Source organism: Odontomachus brunneus, unplaced genomic scaffold (genome assembly GCF_010583005.1).
Source record: "Odontomachus brunneus isolate Ranch 3 - 2012 unplaced genomic scaffold, Obru_v1 Obru_scaffold_028, whole genome shotgun sequence".
NCBI lineage: Eukaryota > Metazoa > Arthropoda > Insecta > Hymenoptera > Formicidae > Odontomachus > Odontomachus brunneus.
In genome coordinates, this window is record NW_022639478.1 from 1968574 (window position 1) to 1988379 (window position 19806).

At 35.4% G+C, this 19806-nt stretch overlaps 1 protein-coding gene across 1 annotated transcript in view; it reads right to left on the minus strand.

Annotated features, from left to right (window-relative positions):
• The window catches only part of LOC116842867 (probable cationic amino acid transporter), a 191010-nt gene that overhangs the window by 71496 nt on the left and 99708 nt on the right, over window positions 1–19806 (minus strand). The window contains exon 3 of the mRNA XM_032812664.1: window positions 3536–3689. Within this exon, the coding sequence (XP_032668555.1) occupies window positions 3536–3689 (154 nt within the window). The remainder of the gene's footprint in view (window positions 1–3535; window positions 3690–19806) is intronic.

Below are 19806 nucleotides of genomic sequence, written 5' to 3' on the forward strand. Positions count from 1 at the left end.
ACTGTTGCGCAAATATTTTTATTAAGTTGATTTTTATTTAAAGGAAGTAAAATTTCTGGTTAAATAAATTCGGTTCTAAGGATCAGGCATCCTGTTTCCTTCAATACGCGGCTGATTAGTTCATTGTCAGATTAATTTAACCAAATCTCTTTCTCTGTGTAACATTAAAACAATAGATGGTATACAGTATATCTGATACCAGACATACAAAACGACGTGTAAAAGTAGAACACATTAACCTGAGTAGGATCTCTGGCATTTTGTAAACAACCACGTAGAATGTCAAGACATTGATGAAAAAAGATTAACATTTTGTGGGAGGGGCTCTATAAGCGCAGGATCTTGAAAATGGCTGAAACATGACTCTCTTAGCAAAGTTGGATATCGGCTGTCAGCTAAAAGCGGAATAAAAATGCAAGCAACGTGAAGACAATTATTTCCGATGTATCGCGAGCGTATTATGCGCGTGTCGCTAAGAAACAGTCGCGATTCAGCCATTTTCTCGCGTTAATAGAGTTCGTCCTCGTGCTCAAGTTGACGTACTATAGTCTCTCTACCTTTACGCGTGGTTTTGTATGTTTTCCGTCAGACATTCTATATAGGAAATATGTATTCAGCATGAAATTTTTTTTCCATGCATTTCAAAACCGTTGAAAAATTCCGAATTTTTTCTAATTATTTCTGCGTGCAATTAATTCTTTGATTTCTAAATTTCCCACACTTTTTTGAAACTTTTTCTATATTAAAAATATATCGCCAGCCATAACTACTATAGTGCTTCTTCGTTTAATAAATGTTCATGTACTTGAGACAAATTTTCTGTGTGCATTAATACAGAACACTAAAGAAAGATATTTGTTTCGGGATTTCGCGCGATAATTGTGACGTTGTATAATATTGTATGATAATTATGTACAGTTTCTCTCAGATTATTACGACGTTGTTTTCCATCCGAGGAATATGTAACCGGCGATATTTCTCTCATGTCGCAAACGGGATTTAATAAAGTTTTCTACTTATAATGACATTTCATTTCCCCAGCTGATGATGTTGAAAATGTTTACACCGTGGACTCTGCAAAATTATGTATTTATGGCTTAAATCCGCTCACGGTCTCATAGAGTCGGCGGATTTATACGTGATATATGGTCGCGGAAGACGAGTTTTCCGGACCATATATTCCGCCACCGAAATCCATATTTTCACAGAATAAGGTTCTTATCTCTCCGGCCACTACAAACTAGTTATTCCCCAGGGTCTACTGTGCTCTACTCAGGAAACCGTCTGACTTTATTACGCTGCTCAAATCGCAATTCCGCCAAAATTCTCTAGCGCGTAAAAGTCTTCCGTCAAAAATATTGTTGCCGCACCGTGGATGATGACAGTCGCGAACTACGTGTTGCACATTCGACAGAAAATAATCAGGGAACCTCTCAGAGAAACAATTTTATGTTAGATCGTAATTATATCATAACACGATCTCGCCTATAAAAAAGAAAAAGAAAATCGGTAATTATGCATATTAAGGGACACCTCGCCTCGATGATCTTGACCTTCACATATGTTGTCAAGGATATGTCTCGGAGTAACGTTTATAAAGTTTTAGGTGGCGGTCTTTTTTTATTAGAAAGTTATGAACAAAAGAAGCTTTGACTATTTGGGCTGTAGTTTTCTGATTGTATGTATGTATTATATATATTATATACAGGCATCTTACTATACACAAAGTACACGTATATATACACGTGTATGCGCGAGGAAGGGGCTCACCCTCTTACCAAAAAACTAACCCTAACCAAATCCATCATGTACGGTTTAGAATATTGCATTAGATAGGTTAGGTTAGGATTAGTTTTTTGGGGAAGGGGTGCGGGCGGAGGGGCGTGCATACACGTGTACTTTGATAAGATGTATGTAGTAAGATGTCTGTATATAATATATACATACATACAATAGCAAAACTATAGCCCAAATAGTCAACTTCTTTTGTTATAATAAATAAAAAGACGTTATGGTGTCAAGAAAATTTAAATAAAGCTATAAACATTATGTTACAATTGAAAATCAGGAAAGACCATATGATTTTAATTAGAAGATCGGCAAGATATTGTTATTTCTTTAAACATGTTTATTAAACATTTCTTTAAGTTTTGTTTTCTTTAAACATGTACTTAACATAAGCCATATCTTTCATCCTATTCTGGTTATATAACCCTCTTCCCCCAGAGGGAAATTTAACAGAATTCGAATACATATTCAACTTATTTTTAAACGTAAGTTTTTATAGTATCAAGCGCTGCAACAATATAAGAAAGAATCATACAATTCGGTGTTGAAAATTCAGTCATATAAATTTCAATATTATTTGAAGTTAAAATTCAAAAACTTCGTCATATCTCTGGTTTGCCTTGCACTGTTTTCACATTCTCCCAAAGGCAAATTGGGAGAGTTCGATGAAACTTCGATTATTACAACTCGCGTCATCGTACATTGAATATACATATTTGACATATGTTTATACAATTTAATAACGATTATGTTTCGAGCGTATTTCGAGACTGAATAATCCAATTACCGAAGTTTGATGAAACTACGAATAACGCGCGATTAATGATAACGCCTGCAAATTAAACATTTACATCTTGATTTATTTGCAACTGTCATACAAACTGCCGGCCAGTGGGAGATATTATACGTTTTGTATCCGCCCCTGTCAAAGCATTGACATTACATCCACACACCACACAGTCATAGCGTGCACGCACATACTGGCTCGTCGTTAAATTGATCGCCCATAAAAATAGTCAGAAGTTTCTTCTCTACGATGGGTAAAGGCCACTTCCACCCTTTTCTCTCGCAGCCGTTTCTTCGTGTTCAAGAGGATTGTGAATCGTGGCAAAAATAAATCCCTACTTTCATATTCCGCTCACGCCGAATTATATATATATTCGACGCCCCCGACTGCATACGTACGCCTATGTAGGTATATTTGAGAATGCGTGGGTATGTATGCAGCACCATGCACAGTGCAATGTTACCCGCTGGTATGAATCACGATCGCGTGAAAGCGCGAAATGCGACAATCGCGAGAAACAATTTTGATAAAGGCTCGATCCCAATTAGCGTCGAATAACCGCATCGTCGACGAACGTCGCGTGTGTTTGGGTAACGTGACAATTTTGCCCACGTAAGCTCTATCACGACACCTGAACGTGTGCCACGTGAGTATGCGTGTGTGTTGTGTGTGTTACAATGGCTGTCAATTGTTGTGTGTGTCAAATGGCTGTCGATGTAAAAAATGAATGCAAACACGGCTTTCGAATGCAGTGGCTGCGATTGCATAATCGTCTTTTTAATTCACTTTTTTTCTGCCGAGAGCTTGCGCTTCACCATCGTGTTATTGAATTCACGGATTATTAATAACAACAGAGAAGCAGCGATGCCTCTTTACGTCCATCGCTGGTCATCGGATTGACAGTGGGGTGACGATGTCGGTGTTGGTAGTAGTGACAATACGGAGATAAGAGACACTTACCGGAGAAAATGGAAGCTATAGCTGCAATTATGAATGAGACGACGACACCAGGCCCGGCAACGCTGCGCGCCACCATTCCTGCGACAAGGTACATCCCTGTCCCGACGCAGGAGCCAACCCCTAAAGACGTCAGGTCCAGAGTCGTCAGGCACTTCTGCAAACAACAAACATTTCGCAAACATGGAGACAGCCGCCACAAGAGAAATCATCGATACGCAAAAAGCGAGATGTAAAATATGCTTCAGTAAAATTGCAAAAGTTAAATTGAAGATTTAAATTGGACAAACACTGCATTAAATTAAGTCTTGTAATGGTTAACAAATGCAGTTGGTTGAGTGTTTAAATATAACATTCAATAATTAGTATCAAATATGGTAAAAAATTGTTAACAACTGTCTGGGGTAATAATTAGTAAAATAAATTTTTCATTTAGTTGAACCAATAAATAGTTTAGTAAATAATAAAATAATTTGTTAATAATTACTGAATAGTTTGATTATTACCAAAATATTTGATCATTTCGTATATTTATCATATAATCCGGTGAGTAATACTAAACAATATGATTTTATCTAACAAATTGTTTGATAATGTACCACATAAATTAATAATAGTCACTAAGTGGTTATGGTAGTTAGATTGAAGTTTCCTGTAAGTGTATGATGCATTGGTACAGATAATAAAAATAATTTTTATCCACAAAATTACTGAAATCAAACATATAAACAGACGAGATAAAGTTAGCCTCTATTTACTAGCCGGTAATGCTATAGAGACTTCTTTCACGGAGATCTCGGAACTATTAATCATATATATTTTATACGTGGTTTTCTTATTCCGAGTTGCTTATCCCAGTAGTAAGACAAGGCAGTCCACGTTGCAACATGTTTATATTTCAGTTATTGCAGAAAAAATATGCTTTACAGAATCATCATGGACATAAAAACATAGAAGAAGTTTGTCTCTGTCATGTTTGTACAATTAATCACAATTAGTTGTCTGAAAAGTTGTAACTTCATAATTCTGAAAAGTATGCTGTCTTGGTTTTGACTATATCAAAACAGGCTAATAAGAAACCACGCCAATAAGATGTCGATTGAGTTGAATAAGTGATGCACCGCATTTAGTAGAGCAATATTTTTCAATTAATTAGCACATATAACTAAGAGGCGAATCCTACACATCATTTTTCATTGTCTGTTATCAATTTCCTTCCCGAAATTAAACGTTTATTCTTAGACTGAATTAAAATGAAATTGTAGTTCGTAACTCAACAATTTATTCTCGAAGTGTGCAAACAGAACCGTTATATTTATCATTTTATCCGAAACAATTTATTTGAATGCGAAAAACAATTTTCAGCGTGATTTATTCGGTTATGTATCGCGCGCGCTGAGATTGTTTTCCCGGGTTTCTTTCCCTGTAAAAATGTTTCATCTAAATAAACCTTTATTCATCAGGCATCATTTTTTATCCCTCTGCCGCGTGTCAAACAGCGAGTGTTGCACACAGAAAAATATTCTACTGCTAAGAAAAACGATTATTCTATAAGCATTTACTTGCTTTCTGTTAAGTAACAGTTATCGTCAACAAAGAATATTTTCTTAATAATAATCTTAAAATATACTCATCCCAAATTTTAGAAAAACTTATTGTGTAACTCAAAAAAACAATGTAGATTTTCTTTAGAAAAATGTTATAAAACTTTATTGAAGCTAAAAAGCTTATTCGAAAATAATAGATAAACCAGGTATTTATTTTAATTTAATATTTTTGATTGAAATGTTAAACTTACAAGCATACAGAATGTATTTTCAATAAATTTAATGCTTGTGATGAACTTATGATAGATTTGTAGATATATAAATTTACGAAATCCTTGAAGTAAATAAGATTTATTTGAATGCAGTATATATTTTTCTGTGTGTACATATTTCATTGCTGAAGAAGTCGATTACTTAATTTACATCTGTTCTTTTATGCAACGGTTATTTTCGACAACAAACATTTTCTAAAATATAATCATCTTTTGATTTATTTCGGCTTCCCAATTCATTTTGGTATCCCAAGAGATCCTTATAAATAAGAAAATTTATTATTTGTATAATCGTGTAATTTTTAACTTGTCCATACAATACTGTTCTATATTAGAAGTAGAGACATTGGGTCAATTATAAAATATAATCTAACTTTTTACACAAATTTTGCTTATTGTATTTAGCAAAGTCCTTAAGGGAATGCTGGAATCGATAACGAACTCGAACAATGTCAATAATGCAGAGACGATCGTCACTAACATAATCACGCTATTCTTTTCGTATTTCTATATACAGAACTTAAATAAATATGTATTGCTTTGTTTTACCATATTCAATGGAAACCATATATGTGTAGAAATTTTTCGGCAAACTTTTTCGATATTCTTAAGCTTTCGATATTCTTAAGCTTAATGCAGATGCGAAGGTAGAGCAATGTTTTTGCAAATTTTTCTGTTTGAAATATCCACACTTTCGGTATGTACAAGCTGCAGAACTTTTGGATCAGACAAATATTACGTTAACAGCTTAAGATTTTACATTAAAAATGTTTTATTCGTTTTCGTCACATATCGAACAATGTTTTTATTTATTTTTGCACGTACTTTCATTGCGTAAAAACATTTGTAATTCTGTGTAACCAATAAACTTTGCAGAAAAATGTCAGTGTTCTGTCGGTAAAGTTTTCAGTTACAGCATCCATTTAAGCGAATCTATGTTAATGAGAAGTGCAATAGACGCCGGCTGTGTTTGAAAATCAAGATTACTTTCTAAAAATGTACTCACGATATATCCCGACGATCGCACATCGCTATTTCGGCACTTCCGATACTTATTTCCACGCCAGGCTCACTTTCGATAGATAAAAGATGCGCAGAACGCAGAGCGATGTCGATCGCGATGTGTCAGTGGAGGTTGCTCGTCGCGAAAAGATCGTTGTACAAGATGGCCGTGCAATTAACGACGCAGTGCCGAAAGTGCGCGCCAAAACGTGAACGATGTCGCGGTTCGACAAGGACGCGCTCTAGTAGCTACGTCTCTCTCACTCTCGCTGACGGACTGATCGCGCGAGATCCGACGTCGCGTATATCTCTAGCGTCGTTTTGTCTTTCTCTTTTCCTCAAATTATCATCGCGATTCTAATTCCTCGTTAATAAATCCAACGATCGTCCGATTCTAATGCTACTTGAGCGAGTCGATATTAATGAGAAGTGCAAAGACGTTGCGAGAAGCACCGGCTATGTGTATCGAAAATCAAGAAGATTGCTTTCTAATAACGTACTCACGATACTACATCCCAGCGATCGCACATCGCTATTTTGGTACTCCCGATACTTATTTCCGCGCTTGGCTCACTTTCGATAGATAAAAGATGCGTAGAACGCGGAGCAATGTCGATCGCGATGTGTCAGTCGAGGTTGCTTGTGTTCTGTTCTGTTCCGTAATGGCTCCGGGGGAAAAGGTTGTCCCCATACGCCATTCTCTAGTCGAGGCTGCTTGTTGCGAAAAGATTAATGTTCAAGACGGCCACGCAATCGACGCAAGTGCCAAAATTGTGCACTGCGGTGTGTATGGTGGCGCGCTTGTACGACTCTCTCGCTCATGCCTTACCACTCGATAGATCAATAGTTACTAGAACTTCTCGATCAAAGTCGCATTCGTATCTAGCGAGAATTTATTCAGGTGTGGTTTAATTCGACATATAAGGCCGGAGAAATATAAAAAACTTAAATAGTAAAATGTAAGCAATAAATAGATTGACCAATCGCAGTCGATGATTCTTCTTATGGCCCAAGGATCAGCGACTGTGATTGGTCAATTTGCTTATCGCTTACGTCGTACTGTTTAAATTTTTGTGTTCTCGGTCTTATCGAGTTAAGTTCTCGCTTTCTGGATGAACCAACAGTCGTGAGCAATATACAGCTAGATTTGCATGCTAGATATGCATGCGATTCTGCAGCCTTATTTTATAACGTTCTAACGACAATGTCACTACTATGGCGTGTCGTTGCGTAGTTTTTCTACCATATAGGCTTTCTATAATAAAGGTCGATTGTTCCAACCTCTTGGTAAGTTAACCCCAGTAAACAAGATGATGTCAAATGACGTCTTAATGACGTATTATTGATGTCTCTAACGTCAACTGGGACAGTTAAATCATGTGTCTATCTCTAATTTGAAGAAAAAACGAAGGTTTCTTTAATTGTCAGATAGCTTATACTAAGAAGTCATAAGATAATAATCATAAGTAGGCAAATTGATCAACCATAGTCGATTATTTTTTAAAATAACTGACTGTAATTGATAATTGGTAATGGCTTGTAGTTTATGACTAATGGTTTATTGTAGAAGATCCATAACGATAACGATGTTGTCGTTAGAAGTTACACAGTTGCATCACTAGTCGGAAAGTTCTAGTAATTATCGATCCATCGAGTGGCATCGCGGAGCCGCGATCTGATAGAACGGCGTAGGAGCGCGCCACCCTTCACGCCGCAGTGCACACTTTCGACACTTTGCGTCGTTGATTGGCCGTCTTGTACATCGATCTTTTCGTGACGTACAGCTTCCCCTGACACATTGCGATCGACATCGCTCCGCGTTCTGCGCATCTTTTATCTATCGAAAGTGAGCCTGACGCGGAAATAAGTATCGGGAGTGCCGAAATAGCGATGTGCGATCGTTGGGATGTATCGTGAGTACGTTATTAGAAAGCAATCTTCTTGATTTTCGATACACACAGCCGGTGCTTGTCGCGGCGTATATTGCACTTCTCATTAATATCGACTCGCTCAAGTAGTAGTAGAATCGGGTGATCGTTGGATTTATTAACGGGGAATTAGAATCGCGATGATAATTCGAGGAAAAGAGAAAGAAAACGATGCTAGAGATACGCGACGTCGGATCTCGCGCGGTCAGTCCGTCAGCGAGAGTGAGAGAGACGTCTACTAGAGCGCGTCCTTGTCGAACCGCGACATCGTCCACGTTTTGGCGCGCACTTTCGGCACTGCGTTGTTAATTGCACGGCCATCTTGTACAACGATCTTTTCGCGACGAGCAGCCTCCACTGACACATCGCGATCGACATCGCTCCGCGTTCTGTGCATCTTTTATCTATCGAAAGTAAGCCTGGCGCGGAATAAGTATCGGAAGTGCCGAAATAGCGATGTGCGATTGTCGGGATATATCGTGAGTACATTTTTAGAAAGTAATTTTAATTTTCGACACACACAGCCGGTGCTTGTCGCGGCGTATATTGCACTTCTCATTACATCAACTCGCTTAAGGGGAGACGATGACGAACTCGAATGTGGATAATGCAGAAACGATCGTCACTAATATAATCACTATCCTTTTCGTATTTCTTGTATATATAGAATTTACATGAATGTGTGTTGCTTTATTTTACCATACTCAACGGAAACCATACATTTATAGAAATCTTTCGACAAACTTTTTCGATATTCTTAAGCTTCCAAATGCAGATGCGAAGGTAGAGCAATGTTCTTCAAAATTTTTTGTTTGGAGCATCTACACTTTCGGTATGTACAAGCTGCAGAACTTTTGTATTAGGCAAATATTACGCTAACTGACAGCTTAAGATTTTGCATTAAAAATTTTTTGTTCGTTTTCGTCACATACCGAGCAATGTTCCTATTTATTTTTCGCACGTACTTTCATTTTGTAAAAGCATTTGTAATTCTGTGTAACCAATACGATGTAAACTTTGCAGAAAAATGTCAGTGTTCTGTCGGTAAAGTTTTCAGCTTCAGCATCCCGTTAATAATGTTTAAAATATTTATTTGTTTAATAAAATACCAATTTTACTTATTCTTCAATTTAAAAATTCTAATTTCTAAATAATATGTTTATTCCAACAATTTTAAATAAATATTCTTCCTAATTTCCTATTCAACAATGTAATTGTTATGTAACACATATATTATATAACAAGTATGTTACATGTAATATTATGTTTGTTGGGTGGGAGGACGAATTGAGGTAAATATAAAAATATCATACCGTTTTGCAATAAATCTCGAGATATTAATTAATTAAAAATTTTCATAAACGTAGAAACGAATCTAGGACACTTTTACATACTTTTACATGTAGTTGCCTCAAATACGTTGGGACAGACAACAAAAAAGTGTAGTGTACTACTCTCTTCCAGACTACTATAGTTACTACAACTATCTTGTATCTTGTAGGCGAAAAATGACATCAATATTTTGTAACTATATTTAGGCAAGTTATATCTTTAGTGTTTTCTCTATGTGAGAGCATATAAATTTAATAATTAATTCATGCAAGTGACATTTGCTTAAATGCAGTACATATTTTTCTATATATAGAGTAGATTTTTCCGATGTTGAAAATCAGCGAATCGTCATGGAAAAATTGGTAGTAGTATATTAATTTTATAGTATATTAATTTTTAATGCACACACATACAAACGTAACAATAAATAATACAGCGCGAGTGAGCAATGGGAAAGGGCGGGTGACGTAACTTTGAATTATCGTGTAGCTTTGGAAAAGGCGCAATGGCAATACACATGTAGTCGTGTCTTCTAGCCGATTTCTTCGTAGAATGTCAGTGCCATTTTTATTACTTTCCTTCGATAGTTATTAATAAACGCGAAGCCCTCCGAGTGCCAGGGGTTCTCCCTCGCGTCGACCATGGGAGTGGCTAAAATGCTGGTGAGAATAAAAATAAAACGATCTCTCTCTCTTTCTTTCTCCCCCTCCCCCTCTCTCTCTCTCTCGGCAAACAGGCATCTCATCGTGTGATATTATTAACGGACACATTGCTAATAATCGCGAAAAGGTAAAAATTCGGACGAGAAAGTTGCAGCTTCAAGATAGGATCTTCCTGCGATTCTAAATAGTACTTTCTCGCCTCAAAGATATCCTCACAAACGTTCTAAAAGCGGTCGCTCTTGTTATTTTCGATTCGCTCGTAATTTGTTTCACTTTTTCTCACGAGCCCTTTTACGAGTCGATTTGACTTACAATTAGTCGGACGATTGTAATTCAAATACATCCGACTAGCGCTTGTCTGACTAGAATTACTGTAATATTTCCCAGAATGGCTAATGTGAATGAAAAAGAAATGAGTTGAAGGCAGCTGTATGATGGCCGGGATGATTTATCGAGGTGATGTTATACTTAATTGCAAAAGTTACCGTGTCTTTAATGATCGACGAATAGAATTATCCGGTGACGCGGCATTATAATTAGAGGATTTCCATTGAGATATAATTTCACATAATTATGGAAAATGCAGTTCGCACTTTTCACACGTATATACGAATACACAGACGCGCGCTTGCAATTAGCGATGCGGAATTTCACTGAGTCGCTGCGAGATTGATCTGCGAGACGCATCGCCGCGGGATTTAAAACACAGGGGATGTAACGACGTAAATTGATGCAAATCCTGCATGAATTATAATGCTGATGCAACTGCACTCATCCTTTCTCCCCTCCCCCCCTCTCTCTCTCTCTTTCTCTCTGGCTCGCTCGTCACAGCATCGACGTATGATGTAACGTTGATTTATGCGTTCACGTGAGATGACAAAAATCCTGCTGGAGAACATCCGAGACCAAAAAATTCGGCCTTCTCTCGATCTACTGATCATTCAACTCTTGAACATTCGTTAATTTTGCGTTATTCGTGCACATTTGTGAGATGCGACCCGGATTTTTTTAGCAACATGAAATGGAAGTTAGAGGGAGGAGGGGAAAAAAGGAAGAGACACGTCATATTTTTTTACCTTCCTATCTCTCCTGTTTCCGAAGAGCAATGTATACTTGCCTTCCATCCATATTAGAGTTATAGGAAATAAAATACATCTGACAGGTGTATTCCGTTCGCACTGCGACGATTATTGTATTTCTAATGTTGTCGCCTAGCTAATTTTTACATTAAACCTTTTTTTATTTAAAGCTAATGATTTTTATTTTTTTTTATTGTTCTTTTAATGTTTATTGAAAAAATTGCGATGCGACTTTAAAAGAGGGTGATACGCATATTCTATATAGATTTTTAAAAATATTGTATGTTTAACATGTTTTTCATTTATTATATAAATAATAAAATTTTTAATTAAATTTGTTTTATTTTAATGTTTCCACAAATTTTAAAAGTAGTGAACAGAAAAATTACATTTAAAATATTTGAGTTTCTCTATAAAATAAGTGGATATCAGGTGACCTACGACTATTCTTGTTCCAAAAGGCGCGCGAGTAAGAAGGTTAAGGTCTATTACCTGTATTTAAAAAATAATAAAACAATTTCGCAAAATTTGGAGATTAATCTATATCGTACACGGAAAATTTGCGATGATTATATTTTGAGACTGTTATTATCAAGAAAATCTCCTTTGCTGAAGGTAACCATTACTGGAAAGAAAGAAAGTAAACTGAGTAATCGCTTTTCGACTGCTGCCATAACCGATTCATGCGCAAATGCGTCAGCAGTGCCTCTTAATTTAGACATCTTGAAGCGCAACAACTTTTTAAATTAACCAAATATCTGGTCGAATATGAACGATCCAGAAATTCCTATTGAAATAACCCGAATTCTATTTAAGTTAACAAGATTTTTAAACAGAATTTGGGTTACTTCAATCGGAATTTCTGAATCGTTCATATTCGACCAGATATTTGGTTAATTCAACCAAACCTTTTTTCCCGTGTATCTAAAAATGATCAATTCATTGACATTGATTCAGAATCCTAATCAAAAGTTATTCCGCTTTGAAGTTAATTTGAATAAGCTCAGCTAACATGATGACGTCAAATAACATTTTAATGATTTATTAGCGATGTCTTAATGTCACCAATACGTCATTAATATGTCATTTAACATCATCTCCTACTTAAAAGTACTTTAAACTGGACTTTTACAGAAATATAAAATATTGCTATCTTTAGTAGAAGAAAAAACAATTGTTATGTCAAAAGAATAAAAATATGTAGTTATTCAATCGTATATAAATATATGTTTTCGTATATACATACATGGAAAAAACCGTATGGTTGATCCACACATAAATCTGGTTGTGCTAACCAGATTCAATATTGATTAGTATTCAATATCGAATCTAGTTCAACCAGATTTATGTGTGGACCAATCATACTGTTTTTCCTGTGTACCATATGTCTTTATACGAAAAATAAAAACATTAACGTATTTTCAATTTTCAGTGACTTTTTGTTGACAGCAAAAACAATATATATCTTTAACCTTTTATGGGACAGTGGGACGTGTATGTCTCACCTTTTCTACCTCGGTTTTTTTTAAATATTCCTGCTGCATTTACCTTTAACTATTGATAGAATTATATAATTTATACTGATAAGAATCTAAACTATTACATTTTGTATAATATTTTAATTAATTATATGACGTACTATTAATTATAATCAACTAAAGATAAAAAAAGGGGATTTTCTCGAATTAATATTGTATTAAATCCGTATATAAATTAAAAAAAAGCATTAGAAATCTATAGATTTAAACAAACTTTAGCCTTACCTCATGGTACAATATATAATTTATTGAAAATTTTATATGTGCGCATTACTGAAAAAAAATGTTAAAGATATGAAAATATTGAAAGAAGTGCTTTTGACTATAAACGGTCTCCTTTTTGACTAATTAACTATAAATCCTATTTAAAATATGTTATGAAAAGACTTTTTTGTAACTTTTTTGTAACATTATGAATGTTTATAAAGAATAAAAGCGAATTAAAATAATCAAAATGGCAGATCTGACGGACTAGTTGTTTACCAAAATATTTATTTTCATCGAAATTATATATATGAGTTTTTTATAGGTTGGTTAGTTGAGACTCATATATGAGTTAGTTTAGACGATTTATTTTTATTATTATTTTTCACATAGTTATATATATATATATATATATAATAAATATATATACTATCAAATTACAAAATGTATCTGATCAAAATATTAGTTTAATACTATCGTATACAAATTTTATTAATAGTAAAATTATACTATTAGTATGCTATATTATTCAACAACAATTTTCCATGTGTATAAACAAAATTCATTATTTAAAATATGACAAATCTTTTATTTCACATTCTGTCTAGGATCAACACACTACATTTTCCTACACCTTAAACCGCTCATTATGTTGAATAAATTTGAACTGAGCAGACATAATTGTCTTACTACTCTACTAGTTTAAAAACATCATACCTAACTCCTTTCCTACCTTAACCACATTGCTTGTCTTTTTATAGATCTTTTCTAACTTTTATTGAACTTCTTATTTATCCTCTTGTTCTTCATCATCTCTTTCTCTATCTACTCTGTCAAATCCACGCCGTTTTCAGATCTACAAATAACGCTATCAACTTCTGTCTTTTCCTCTCTCGTTCTGCTTGTCTACAAAACAATTCAGTGCAGATTATTCATCATCTCTCTTTCCTTCTTAAATCCCGCTTGATTATCCGGCAAAATTTCCTTTTCCTTTAACTCCTTTCCTCACTTTACCGCCAAAACCACCACATATATTTTATATAAGGTCGGTAGTAGACTTATAAATTGGTTGGTATTAGACTTATCCCTTTATATTCCTTAGCCTTCTTCAGATGTTTCTTTTTGGCGAATAGTATTATCATTGCTCTTTTCCATTTCTTCGACATACCCTGTCATCTCTATATTCTCTTGTATATGTCTCAAACCTCTTCCTTCAATTTCTCCCCTCCATATACCTCCATAATTCATTCCGTAGTCCATTTTCTCCAGCTGTATTCCCTTGTTTAATATTTCTATTACACCCTCTACTTTCTCCTTTCTTGAACTCTCTTCCTCTTGATTTCTTCCTATCCTCTTCATCATCCTCTTCTGCTTCCTCTCTCTACTCTCTCTTTCTGTCCCTCTCTCCTTCTCCCTTACTCTATTTTTTCAAGACTTTTCTTACTTCCTTTTTCTTCTCTCTGCCTTCTTTATCCTACTAATTTTTTCTTCTTCCTCCCTCTCCTTTTACCTTTCCCTCTAAATCTTCTGTCATTTTTCACTTTGTTCTCCATATCGTCTAACTTTTCCACCACTTTTTCTTCCTCAATCTTCGTTTCTTCCAATTCCTTACCTTGACTAATCTTTACTCTTTCCCTGTTCCTTTTGTTCTTCTTTCTCTATTACTTTACTTTCTGCACCGGGTGTTTCTTAACCTCCGCCCACGAAGCACATAGCATTATTCTTTATGAAAAATTGAATCGAAAAGTCCTGAACCATTTTTGTCTTTGATGTTTAACGAAGCAGATATTTTTTAATAAATTCCAGCAAATCCGCGCAGTCATTTAAAAGTATACACGTCTGTGAGCCGCGCGTCTGGTGTTCCGCCATGTTCCGCCACTACATTCACGCATACTACCAGGCGCGCAGCTCACAGTGTATATTTCTAAAGAATGGCGCGGATTTGTCGGATTTATTAAAGAATATCTGCTTTCTTAAGGTAAAAATGGTTCAGGACTTTTCGATTCAATTTTTCATAAAGAATAATGCTATGTATTTCATGCGCGGAGATTAAAAAACATCCTGTATAAGCTGTTACTGAGTGATGGTCCGATTCAATCCTGTCCTCTACTTCCAATTTCCTTCTTTCTTTCCATGCTTTTCTATCCCCCGTAATGTAATCTATCACGTTGTCTCCTTTTCCTCTTGCAAATATAAACTCTCCCTCCTCGTCATTTGCCTTCGTTCCCCCCATTCATTATTCCCCATCCTTCTTTTTATATCTTAATCCTCTATTTGGCAACGTTGCTGCAAGCAACATTGATTTCTTATGAGCTATATGTAAGAACGATAGATGCAGGACGCACTGTTTCTGTGAAGCGACATGTTACCTGTTCTATACGTCGATGTCTCAGTAATTTCGATTTTTACCACTATGTAAAGTACAACACTACTAGAGATGACAATCATTGAAAATATATTTACAAAATGATATTTTGGAAACAATATAACTGCATTCAGAGACATCGCCTACTTTATTTAAACACTCAACAATTTTTTTCTTAAATTTTTTGGCTGTAACACTTAAGAAGGATCAAAGTAGCCAATTTGGCTCCTCGCAAAATTCAAACAGCTATAACTTTTTTCAATTTCTCTTCCATATGATAACCTCTTGTGACTTTTCATTATAATTTTAATTTTGGTAAATAAAAAATTTAATTACACAAGATGATGTGTTGAATTTTTATTTAATAGTCTACCTACCATAGAAGGACCGTTGGAGCCAATTTGGCTCCCTTATTTCTGATGTTGCATTCACATATGTTTTATGATTTCATTAACAAGTTTTATAACTCTAAACAAATAAATAAATATTTTTATACATATATATCTGTTTAAAGCCATAAAACTTGTTAATAAAATCGTAAAATATATGTAAATGCAATATCAGAAATAAGGGAGCCAAATTGGCTCCAACGGTTCTTCTAGGTAGACAAATAAATAAAAATTCAACACACCATCTTGTGTGATTAAATTTTTTATTTATCAAAATTAAGATTATGATGAAAAGTCACAAGAGATTATTACATGGAAGAGAAAGTGAAAAAAGTTATAGCTGTTTGAATTTTGCGAGGAGCCAAATTGGCTACCTTGGTCTTTCTAGTGTTAATTGGATCTAATAAAGAGTTAAATTATCTATGTAAGAAATAATAAGATTTAAAATTTTTCAAATTTACTTTTGTACATTTGAAACTATGATATTTATTAAATTGATTTATGATATTTATAAATATTTAAATAAGGACATATCAGAGAAATTGTTAGAGATAAATTATGCGTACAGACCCAATGTGAATCCAAAGTGCAAAAAATAAATACGCCAATAAAGAGTTAATTATCTCGTGCAACCTCCAAATAACAGTCGACTGTTTGTTTCATCAAGAGACAGACCACGCACTCGAGCGAAACAAATAGCGGCCAATGTAACTTTTCTCGTACGTTACGAACAGATGTTCCGTTATCAACAGGTCTGTCTCAGCCACTCGTCTACGAAATAAAATATTTCTCTACAATTCCACGGGATTCGATATTCGATTAAAAACAGACGATAGGAGCGCATGAATAAGTGAACAGGATAAATGAAATGACAACGAGCGAACCGCTTGTGCAATTTCACGTCGCAGTAGATCGATCGTCTTATCACGCGCGCGCACAATCGGATTTTAATTATCGTTGCTCAAAGCCCGCGGCATAGGGAGTGCAATTTCGTATGCTTTGCAAACGGCAGCGGGACATCGGTCGCTAAATAACGAATGAGATTGGAAGTTACACCGGAGCTGCGGAACTGCGCGTAATAACTTAGTAAATAGCGGAAGTCCCGTCGCGCGCGTCCGGGATCGTCTCGGTTTGCATAACATCGTTTACCGCTACATCGCAACGTCTGCAATTTCTAAGCGCCCCGCCAAATGGACGCGCACGACTCGCTTATTAAGCGAAATTCGAGCGCGAACGACCTACTCGTTGTCGCGAAACTACCGCGAGTGCACGACAGATCGATAAAACACACTCTCTTAAATATTTCCGATCGGGTTAGTAAAAGGATTAATTGTGAATCTGTGAATATACATAGATTTTTCATGGCTGGAAACAGACATCTGCTTTACTGCTTCATCTTGTTTCTTACTGATTTTGATCAATGGAAGTAAGATTTCACTGCAAAATCTGCACGGAGAAAAATAATTTGCTGGTCCAGCAAATTTTCTCTTCATTATTATATGGACAGCAGAAAGATTTGCTAAGAGTGCTAATCATTATTTGGTGGATATAATTTGCTAAATCCACAAATTATTTTGTTATAAGAACTATGATGGATTTATATAATCAGTAGCAGTTTTGCTCCAATAGCAAATAAATTTGCTAAGGATACATTATTTTGCATCAATAACAAATTAACGTGATTCTTAGGACAAATGCACTCAAATTTTTTTCTATTCTGGCAACGAAACTATTTCTGCTCTGATAACGAATAATTTGTAAAATTAGTTACATCAACTAAATTTTTTTGATGTCACTACGAATATGCAGTAGCAACGACGATTTTGCTAAAAGAGCAAAATTATTTTTCTCCGTGTGTGATAAACAAATTCGTCATAATAAATGTTATACCAAACTTTTATACCAAAGTTTCTACGTCTGTGACGACGGAATTGACGGCTTCTATGCATTTTGCGGTGACACTGTCCGTGTCCGTAAAATGCTTCAGTAATGGAAATAGTCACTATTATTAACTATTAACTGACCCAATTATCAAACTTTCACTGATTGCAGTGCTATACTAATAACTGAATTGCACACGAAAAAAAGATATGGACAACTAAACATAATTTGCTGTGTTAGTCACTTTTTTTTTGCTGCAAGAACCAATTTCCTTGCTAAGATAACAAGAAAATCTGCTTCTGCAACAAAAAAAGTAGCTAAAACAGTCAATTATGTTTAGTTAGTAATCTAGCAGTAATTTAGTTATCCATCTACAGCAAATTTGCTGCATTAGCCACTTTTCTTCCTGTAAGAGCATATTTTCTTGTTATTATAGTAAGGAAATAGGTTCCTGCAGCAAAGGAAAAATAGCTAACACAGCGAATTATATTTAACTGTCCATATATAGCAAATTAGTTTACTGCTGCAGCAAATCCTTTTTTTCCGTGCACCAGTTATAAATATAGTATTTCAATAAAGAATACACAAATTATATTTTAGAGAGCACGCCAACAAAAAGAAACATTGCAAATGAAACGTTAATACTCCTCGCAATTTTTTTCTCTCTTTTTCTCTTCAGTTTCTTTTTTCTTTCTTTTTTTTTTTGCAAATAAACGTTCCGTCATCAGCAGGTTTCTCGCCCGATTCGAAACAAAGCGCGTTTCGGGAGAGGGATTTGATTGAAGCCAGCAATCAAATCCTCGCTCGTTCAAGCCGAATGATCGTTTAACCACCGTCGGCAAAAATATCGCTGACAAAGTTCGCCTCCGCTCCCAATGACAATCGTACAACAAGCCGCTGCACTTCTCGTCGACGACGTCGTCGACCGCCCTCCGTTAGCCTCGATCCCGAGTTTCTGTGTGCTACTTTCGCGTGACGCGCAGATAAAATTCGCGTCTTAGCCACGCCCGCGCGCTGGGCATGCAGCACGTACGGAGCTGTGCGCTACTTTCCGCCAGGAAGTGGATCGGTTATTGGGAAACTTCGCGCGGGGTTTAACGCGTTGACAACTGCGGCGGTGCAAGCGTCTGCTGCAAGCGTCCAGCCGGCAAACGGGGTAACCGCTTCACAAGGCAGCCGTCCGTCGCGAGAGATACGGAAGTTTACTGTGTGTCTCTTGGCGTGTCTCGAGCGAGGACGGGACGGGCTATCGGGACGACAGAGGCTGCTTTCCAATTGCAATATTGCCCTTCAAACATTTTCGCTAATTATGTAGAATAAGGACTTTTCCGAATTTTGATATTTTTTTGCTGCAATCTTGATAAATATCTTTGTTGCTAATCCAACAGTGATAATTAAGTGGAGGAGCCTGGAAAATATGTAAACTATCTATGTTTTTAACTATTTTTTCTAACCTGTGCTTGTACGTAGAATATCGTATCCCTTAAGGTTTAAGACTGAAATTGCAACAAAGTACTGTAAAGATTAGAACATTTATTTATTAGTAACAAACACTACTTTATTGGTAATATAAAAAAATAATTTTTACAAAAATAAACATTGAATTTTTGTTTAAATTGGAAACTGGGTCTTCAAGTTGTACATTGAGTTTTTAAATCGTATTTCAAAAATATGCAGTTATAAACAATAAAAAAGTATTAATTAATTATTAATTAATTCTATATTACATTGATATAACAATAAAACAAAACTAAAAGTACGCAAGTAATATTACTAGTATCATCTATTTTGCTACATAACAAATATTGCTTTAACAACATGTTTTAATATTTTTAACCGATTTGGCTAATTCATTTATCATGAATCATACCTGTTTCATTTGTCATAGCGGTTTCCTTCGTCATCGCGGTTTAATTCGTTATCAAGTGCAATGATTTAAAAAATCTGAAGGTTTTAGCCGTTGCTCGTTATTTGTTAAAAAGTTATTAACAAAAAAAGTTGTATGAATGTAACATAATTTTTCAAGACAGTTCTATAAAATACATACTTTTCCTTTCACTTTTGTGAAAAATTCT